Below are 8,942 nucleotides of genomic sequence, written 5' to 3'. Positions count from 1 at the left end.
CTCTCTCTGCTCTCGCTGCCCGGGTTCCCTTGCCTCCCTGGCTCTTCGCCTTCGCACCTCCCGGCCGCAGGAGAGCAGCCTTGGCCCCCGGGCCCCTCCACGGAGCCCCGCGGGCCCGCCTGCTCTCTGCAAAGCAAGGTCAGTTCAGGTTCTCGTATGGGCCGCCTGGTCGAGCTCTAGCCTTACCTTACAGAATACGAACTGCTAGCTAAGCAAGGTCTTTATCGCGGCTTAACCCCCGCAAGGCGCGCGGCATATGGAGGTGGCATGCCAAGGGAAACCCACACGGCGGGCGGCCCCGTGGAGCTGGCCTGCGGGATCACGGGCGCGGCCTGGGCCAGGGCCAGCCCGGGCAGGGGCGGGTGGTGCACCGTGAAGGAGGGGCGGGACACCTTGTGCGGAAGTGAGGCGAGCTTGATGGACAGAGAGGCGTTAGCAGGCGGCACAGAGGCAGCAGAGGAGGCAGGTAAGAAAGCTTGGTTAGCTGGGAGGGACGCGAGGTTCTGCAGGAGCACGGGCTCAGAGTTAGCCGGGAGCAGCGCGGGGGGCGGAGGCAAGGCGGCGTTAGGAGGGGGGGGGGCGTGGAGGGCGGGCTGCCCCGGAGGGGGCCGGCCCAGGTGCGGAGGGGGCGGGGGCGGCCTCGGCTCCGCAGGGGACGGGGCCTGAAAGGAAGAGGCCGGGGTGCTGGCCACCGCCTGCAGCGGGGTTAGGCTCAGCGTGGCGCTGCGACATGCAGCCCCACTGCCGAAACTGGCTCCAAACGGATGAGCGGAGGCGGGAGGCACCGCGTGGTTAAAGGCACCTGCAAACAGGAGAGAAAAACCCAGCTTCAACAGGCGGGTATCGCCAGCCAAGCCAAGGAAGGCGCGCGAAGGGGAAGCCGATGGCGGCTGCAGCTCCAGCTCCACGTGCGAGCGGCACAGGTGAGGGCAAAGCACAGGCAGCGGGAGCACAGGCGCTGGGATTACCTGCAGGACGGCTCCCCTCCCCTCCCCTCCCCAGCCCAGCCCTGGCGCCCGTGCCCAGTGAGGGGCCGGCTGTGGCTCCCTGCGCTCCTCTCCACCCCGCACGCACGCGCCACGGTGCATGTGGCGGGCGCCACGGTGCATGTGGCGGGCGCCGTGGCCCTTGGCTCTTCCCCAGCGCCGGCCCCAAGGCTGCCCAGAGCCCGGGCTGCGTCAGGCCTGACAGGTGACCTCCGCAGGGAGGAAGGAGAGAGCTCCGTCTGGCGCCAGCTCCCCTGAGAGCGAGAGGGACGCCGTCAGACCAGAGAGCCTGGCACAGGCCGACTCACGCCTGAGCGCTCTGCCCACACGACAGTCACGTCCGCGTTTCGCGAAAAGGAACGAGGTGACGGGTGCAAAGTGGACCCAAGGGGATACGCGGGCACAGCCTCTCCCCCCTCAGGGGGCCCTGGAAGGGAACCTGCAAACAGCGGTGGTTAAACCCAGCGGTCCCGGAGGGCACCGGTGACAGCATGCGGCCCGCGGCCCGTCCCCCAGCGGGTCCCGCACGGCCGGAGGGCGCTGCCTACCTCCGACTGCACCGCCGGCCACCCCGGAGGAGAAGCTGCCCATGGCGTGCGAGTTGGTCAGTCTGGTGGCGGCGGTTGAGACGTGCACCAGGCCGGCGGTGGGCACGGAGCTGAACAGGGACTGCAGCACAGACGGGCCCAGGTTGGCCTGCAGGGACATGGGGCCCAGTGCGAACTGCGGGCCGGGGGCAAAGGTGCCCAGGAAGGGGCGGTGGGTCTGGGCGGATGGGGCTGTGCCCCCTGCCGAGGACGCCGCCGGGGCAAGGCCCGGGCCGCTGAGGAGGCCCCCGGGGGGCGCGGCGGCGGCGGCGGCAGCAGCAGCGGCGGCGGCCATGAAGAGGTTGTGGCCGTTCTTGACGTCGGGCTCGCGGTCACGGCCCTTGCCCGCCTTGCCGTGCGTTGCTGAGGCCTTGTCCGCGGGCCCGCACACAGGTGGGCCCCCCTCGCCCTTCGCGGCCAGTCCATCCAGCTGCCTCTTGTTCACGAAGGGGCCGGGCTCTGCAGCGCCACCCTCCTTGCCCCGCGGGCCGGGAAAGCTCAGGGGGGTGCCCAGGCCGGCCGCCTCGGGGGCCTTGTGGGAGAGAGAAGCACCATCGCTGAAGCTGTGTAAACTGAGGTCGGCTGCCAGGCCCCCGCCCAGGGCGAAGCCGCCGGCGGGATGGCTGCTGGGGCTCAGCCCGCCCGCCCCCGGCAGCGCGCCTGGGAAGCTCTTCCTGGGGTGGGCAGCCAACTTGGCATCAGCCGCGCCAGGTTCCTCCAGGCCGGGCCGGAAAGCGAACAGGGAGTTGTGGCTCAGAGCGGAGGCGGCCTGCAGTGGGCTGTCGGCTGCCTTGGCCAGGCCGAGGTCGGAGATGGGCGAGAAGGTGGACTTCCACTTGCTGCTGTTGACCGGCTCGCTGGCCGGCACCTTCCTTCCTGCCAGGCCGCCCCCTGCCAGGAGAGGCAGCGGCTGTGAGGCCTGGGCTGGGTGGCGTAGAGCGTAAGCTGCGGGGACCAGACCCCCGCCAGCTCGGAATGACCCCCACCCCCAAGACAAGCCCCTTGGCGGAGGACGGGGCTGACCTGGCGAGGGTGGGGCCATGGGAGAAACTCAGGGAGCAGGGCTGCTTGTGCAGGAGGGCCGGCGTGTCGGCACAGAGCACCACATGTGCCCGATCTACCCAGGCAGCACCCAGAGTGCCTGCCATGTCCGCAGGGAAAGGGGCCAGGAGGCCGGGCGGCACCCACACCGCCCAGGGACCACTCTGGAAGCCCCATGTGGCTCCTCAGAGGCCGGGCACCAAGAACTCAGGCATCGGGAACACCAAACTCACCATTTTCCAAGGTTTTCGGAGGAGATTTGCTTTCTAAGGAGATTGTTGCAATTTTTCTCTCAATTCTATCAGGAAAAAAAAAGAGATGATGAATGTTTGCAGTCCACGGGCACACCGGAGCGCTATACGTTTACACCGAATTGCCCAGTGGGGTCGGTAAGCCGGCAATGCACGACACGCCGTCAGGGCCCCTGGGCGCCCCCATGCCCGTGCGGTGGCGCCTGTGCCGGCACGATGACGGCTGTGGTGGGGGACACAGCTGAGAGCCGGGCCCCGGCGGAGGAGCAGGGATGCCATTTCCCAACACGCAGAGACAGCCGTGAGTCCCAGACAGAACCGTCTCCGTGCTTAACGTGCTCTCAAGCTCTAGGAGACTGCGTCGTCCACAGAGGCAGATGTGCAGCACCTAGCACGTTAACTCCCCAGCAAGCTGTACCCGTAGCTGCACCAAAGTACACAGCAGTGTGTGCTTCACGTGTCAGGATTTTTGTGGACCATCCCGAAGAACTACGACCTCCAGAGACACAGAACTCGCCAAAGAATCCAGGACTTGTACAACGTACTTTTCGTACGTGGAAGAGTAACTCAATAAGACACTGAAAACACAGGCAACTAAAGAAAACACAGGGACGTCCCCAGCGGTCCAGCAGGTAAGACTCCGCGTCCCCAGTGCAGGGGGCCCGGGTTTGATCCCTGGTGGGGGAACTCGATCCCACATGCGTGTCGCAACTAAGAGTCTGCATGCCGCAACTAAAGATCCCACATGCCGCAGCTAAACATGCCACAACTAAGACCCGGAGCGACCAAAATAAATAAATTAAGCATTAAACAAAATTAAAGAAAGGGACTTCCCTGGTGGCGCAGTGGATAAGAATCCGCCTGCCAATGCAGGGGACACGGGTTCGAGCCTGGTCCGGGAAGATCCCACAGGCCGCGGAGCAACTAAGCCCGTGCGCCACAACTACTGAGCCTGCATGTCACAACTACTGAAGCCCGCGCGCCTAGAGACCCTGCTCCGCAACGAGAAGCCACTGCAATGAGAAACCCGCGCACCTCAACGAAGGGTAGCCTCCGCTCGCCGCAACTAGAGAAAGCCCTTACGCAGCAACAGAGACCCAACGCAGCCAAAAATAAATAAATTTTAAAAAGTAATAATAATAGTAAAGGATACACGACACACGGGGCCTCGTCAACACTGAACACTCCTTTGCCTCAAAGGACACCAGCAATGGAGTGAACACACCACCCACAGGACGGGAGAACACAGCTGCAGATCCCGTACCTGACGAGGGATCCGGTACGTAGACGTCTAAAGAACCCTCACGACATAACAACAGCAGCACAAGACAACCCGACTCAAGAGTGGGGCCGGGACCTGAACAGACATCTGAGGAACAGATGATGCCGAGCATCGTCAGCCACGAGGGAGATGAGGTCAAAACCACGACGACACCACCACACCCTCACAGAAATAGCTACCGTACTAAAAACAAACCCAGAAAATAACAAGTGCCAGTGAGGCTGTGGAGAAACTGGCACCCTAGTGCATGGTTGGCAGCAATGTGAGATGGGGCAGCTGCCGTGGAAAAGTCTGGTGGTTCCTCAAAACGTTAAACCCAGACTCGCCACAGGAGATCCAGCAATTCCACACCTAAGTACTGGGTAAATTGAAAACACATTTGCAAGTAGAAACACATGTAGTACAGGAACGTTCATAGCAGCACGATTCACGACAGCTGAAAACGAAGCAACCCAAGCGTCCACGGACACACGGTGGATAAACAAAATGTGATATATACACACAGAAGAATACTAGTCTTAAAAAGGAAGGAGGTTCTGACACCTGATACACCACGGATGAACCTGAGGACAGGACGCTCAGTGAAATAAACCAGACACAGAAGGACACACGCTGCCTGATCCCACTCACGGGGTCCCTAGAGGAGTCACATCCACAGAGACAGGAAGTAGATGGTGGGGGCCAGGGGCTGGGGGAGGGGCTGGGGAGTCAGTGTTTAAGGGTACAGGGATTCTTTCTGTGGCGATGAAAACGTTCTAAAACCGACAGCGGTGATGCCTGCACAACCCCACGAATACGTCAAAAACCACTGGGTCGCACCTTTCAAGCGGGCAGTGTGGTATGTGAATTATACCTAATAAAGCTCTTATCCAAAAAAAAAAAAACCCAGGAAGAAAGCACTCTTCACCGTCAGCTGAGTGAACACCAGGCGCTGATGGGAGCCTGCACACCTGCCTCTTGGCTCTCCGCCGTGGTGGCCGCCCTCCCCTTCTCTCTGCCACCAAGAAACACCCGCCTCGCGCCGCCGCCCCGGGAGCTGCAGACTCCGGGGTCAGCCCTGCCCCACATGCACGTGGCGAGAGGCTCTCAGATGCCCTGGGCCCTTCACGGGCTGTTTCTTACACAGTTAAAGTAAATAATCCGGGAAGGGGCCTGTCTGCTCCAGGACGTACCCCAAGTGAGGTCAGGACCCTGCGCCCACCACCCAGCGGCAGGTGGGAAGCTGCCTGCCCTGCGTCCTGGCCACAAGGACCTGCCCCATCGGCCCCACTCGCCTGGCACTGCCGGGCTCATCCTCAGAGCCCTGCTCCTCATCCGAGGTCAGTGGGGAATAGTGGGCCCCGTTGGTCTGGCTCAGGGGCTTCTCCTTCTTGAGCACGGGTGGCTGGTCGTTGTCCTGGTAAGGGACAGGCGAGCTCTTCAGGGAGCTCTCGGGGGACGAGATGGCCGTGATTTCCAAGGGCTGGTTGATGTTGCTGACCTGAGGGGTCAGACGCACAAGCCCGTCAGCAGGCCCCTGGAGCGCCCTGGACCTACCACCCCCGACGCCACTCCCAGCCTCACCATGGAGTTGAGGTTCAGGGGGGACCCTGAAGACTGGGTGAAGAGGCCAGCGACGGACGGCAGGGCCCGGCGCTTGGGGGACACGCCCGAGCTGAGGCCGGGGGTCCCCGCCGCCGCCCGCTTCCTCCTGCCCCTCTTGCGGCTGTCCTGCCCATGGCTCTGGCCGCTGTCACCACGGGCGCCCGAGGACAGAGGGCTGTGCTTGCTGGAAGGCGACTGCTTGGCGCTGCTAGAGCCGGCCGAGATGGTGAAGACGATCCTTCTCTTGGCTTCACTCTCGGGATCCGAGAAGCCGGCCTCAGAGGGCAGGTCTCCTTTGCTGGCATCGGGGAGCGGGCCCTGGGCGCCGAGCCGGGGACTGGCACAGAGCTGTGGGGCAGGGGAGGCCGAGCCGCAGTTGCGGGGCTGCGCCAGCAGGGGGGGGTGCTGAGGGGTGGAGCTGCGGGACCCCACAGTGGCAAAGAGGCTTCCGGAGCTGGAGGACTCGTCCAGGGCCGGGGGCTCGGCTCCAGAGACGAGCGGTGCCGGGCTGCCTGCCAGGGCCCCGCTGATGGCCACCGAGCCGGCGTAGGCAAAGCCTGTGGGAAGGACACGCTTTCTCAGGGGAGCTCGTCCAGGAAAGGATGCCCACCTGGCCAAACCCGGCGGAGTGCAAGGAAGCTCAGCTCTCTGCACGCTCAGTGCCCAGCACCTTGAGACGGCACCACGGAACCAGGTTCGGGTGAGGACAAGTGGGGGCCCCTGGGCCATCACTTGTGTGCTCTTCCCACTTCTGGGCCTGGGACGGTTGGGCCCTGGAGCTCATGCACAAGCCAGTGGACCCCGGGCACCGCCAGCGGTGACGCCCTCCCCACGCGAGAGCAGCAGCGCCCGAGGCGGGACGCCCGTCCCAGCATCAGCCTCCTCGCTGCACTCTTTTCCCCCAGAAGAACAGGCGTGGATCAGGCCGTGCGGACACAGGCAAGCAACCCGACCACACATGCCCGCCGCCCCCGATGGGCTCCATGGCTGGGCAGTGGCGACAGGCACCCTCTAGGTCGCAGGGCCCCGCCCGGAAGCCTCACTCGGAGCTCTCTGAGGAGGAGCAGAACCGGCTGGAACGCGGATGGACGAGGACGCCACCGCCCAGAGGACCGGCATGGGCCCAGGCCGAGCACAGCCCGCTGAGATGAGCAGAGCGGGACAGCCCAGCTCGGAGCCCCCGAGCCCTGGGCTGCGCTGTGCAGCTGACGTGCTGAGCCCACCCGGCATCTCTGGGTCCTCGCATGGGAGGGAGCCCTTACCTGCGGGGGCCAGGGCGAGGCTTCTGCTCCCAGCAGCGCTGCCCCCGGAGCCGTGGGCGCCAGCACCCATCTGCTTCTCCAGCATGGACGAGGACTCTCGGGCCTGCGGCACGGGGCTGGGGGTGCTTCTCTGCGGAGAGAAAGTGCAGGTTGTCAGCTGATCCGGCCACACGCCGCAGGATGTGCCAAGGGCCCAAGGCCGCGAGCCTGGTGAGCAGCCATGGGAAGGTTCTCACAAGGTGAGGCACAGGTGTCTGACCTCGGTTCTAAGGGATGGCCCTGGCTAATGGGCAAGCATTGGGCCAGGGATAAATGGGCAGGGAGAGCAGTGAGGGCAGCCGTTATGATCTGACCCAGCAACTCCACTCCTACATGGAGCCAGACAACAGCAAGTACCCACACAAAACCCGCACACGCACGTCCTCAGCAGCACGATTCACAACAGCCCCAAAGTGGAAACACCCCAGATGACTGCCAACAGGTGATGGATGAACACAATGTGGTCCGTCTATATGGTGGAGCATCACTCAGCCATGAAAAGGGGTGAAGCCCTGACACTCGCTACACCGTGGATGGACCCTGAGAACACGATGCTCAGTGCGAGAAGCCAGACACAGAAGGACCCACGGTGTGTGATTCCATTGATGGGAAACATCCAGAACAGGCAGATCCACAGAGACAGAGAGTGGGTTTGTGGTTGTCAGGGGCTGGGGAGGGGATGTGGGTGACTGCTGGTGGGGATGGGCTTCCTTTTGGGGGGATGGAATGTTCTGGAACTAGAGATGGCTGCATGACTGGTGAATGTACTAAACCCCACTGCACCGAACACCTTAGGTGGGTGAGCTATGTGTGAGTGACATCTCCATATACAGGGACAGCCCACTCCACAGGAGAGTGTCATTTCCAAGTCCATGCGTGTGAGGCTGAATGCCCATGTCAACTAGAAGGAAAGGGAGAAGTTTCTATAGAATCTGGAAGCTTTAGTCCCTCTCCGTTTGCACACGTCACCTTTTACTAAAAGGATCTAAGATAAAAGTGGCAAAATGTTACTAGAACTAAATGTGGACATGAGACATTCTGTTTTTCTCGGGCCTCACGATACGCTCAAAACTCAACCACGTGCAATTGAACAAGAATGCTCTGGGCCTCGAGGGGAAAGAACAAGAGCAACGGCTCTCTTGGTGCCTACACACAGTGCCTGGGGACGTCAGGCTTCCAGGCCGAGGGCCTCACTCACCACCTTCTCGGCGCGGCTGGGCAGCACCACGCTGGCCAGAGGAATGCTGACTGGCAGCTTGCTAGGCTGCACGGTGCTGAGCGGGATGCTGACGGGCAGGCTGGTGATGGCCTCCCCACTGCTGGCGTAGGTGCGCTCCTTCAAACCCTGCAGACACACCACCGGGCCGGCCTGCTCCCGCTGACCAGGAAACTGGACCTTGAGCACCGCCCCGAGGGACACAGCAGTCCTCCAACCAGTGACAAGTCACCCCCACCCCAAAGCGATCCTCCCAACCTGCCAGGGCCCCCGCCCATCACCCCAGCATGCACCCCATCACGGGAGCGCAGCAGGCTTTTCCCTTCCCCTGCTGCTCAACCCGGCCTCTCCTTTCCCCAGAGTCAATCCCACTCTTCCAGCCTCACCCAAGGGCTAGGGCGCGGCCAGGCAGCCTCCCACCTGCCTTCTCAGCCCTACACCACCCCGCGCGTGGGCACTTTCACAAGAGCAGTGGCCTCACCTTCTCACTGCCCTTCTCTCCCGTCATCTGCAAGGCCGCAGGGGACGAGGGCCGAGGGTCCTGTGGGCTCAGTTTGATGCTGTTGGCGATGCCGGGGCTCTGGTACGGGAGGCCGTTCTCCTTGGCGTGCTCAGCTCTGGAAACCAGACGTGTCCTCGGTCATTTTCTGGGGAGCCCTCAGAGCCGCGATTTTGCGTTCAGAGCTGGCCGCCT

General features: G+C 63.1%; 1 protein-coding gene across 1 annotated transcript in view; it reads right to left on the bottom strand.

The window, feature by feature from the left end:
* Nucleotides 1–221: 221 nt before the first annotated feature.
* Nucleotides 222–8,942, bottom strand: part of DOT1L (DOT1 like histone lysine methyltransferase) — a gene marked incomplete at both ends in the record, with an annotated part of 52,863 nt that continues 44,142 nt past the window's right edge. The window contains 8 exons of the mRNA XM_079704035.1: nucleotides 222–802; nucleotides 1,535–2,464; nucleotides 2,848–2,912; nucleotides 5,422–5,627; nucleotides 5,711–6,288; nucleotides 6,994–7,123; nucleotides 8,231–8,377; nucleotides 8,730–8,865. Of these exons, the coding sequence (XP_079560161.1) occupies nucleotides 222–802; nucleotides 1,535–2,464; nucleotides 2,848–2,912; nucleotides 5,422–5,627; nucleotides 5,711–6,288; nucleotides 6,994–7,123; nucleotides 8,231–8,377; nucleotides 8,730–8,865 (2,773 nt within the window). The remainder of the gene's footprint in view (nucleotides 803–1,534; nucleotides 2,465–2,847; nucleotides 2,913–5,421; nucleotides 5,628–5,710; nucleotides 6,289–6,993; nucleotides 7,124–8,230; nucleotides 8,378–8,729; nucleotides 8,866–8,942) is intronic.

This window comes from Hyperoodon ampullatus (genome assembly GCF_949752795.1).
Source record: "Hyperoodon ampullatus genome assembly, chromosome: 4".
Lineage (NCBI taxonomy): Eukaryota > Metazoa > Chordata > Mammalia > Artiodactyla > Ziphiidae > Hyperoodon > Hyperoodon ampullatus.
The sequence above is the reverse complement of the archived record's forward strand: the minus strand, read 5'-3'. Positions and strand labels throughout refer to the sequence as shown.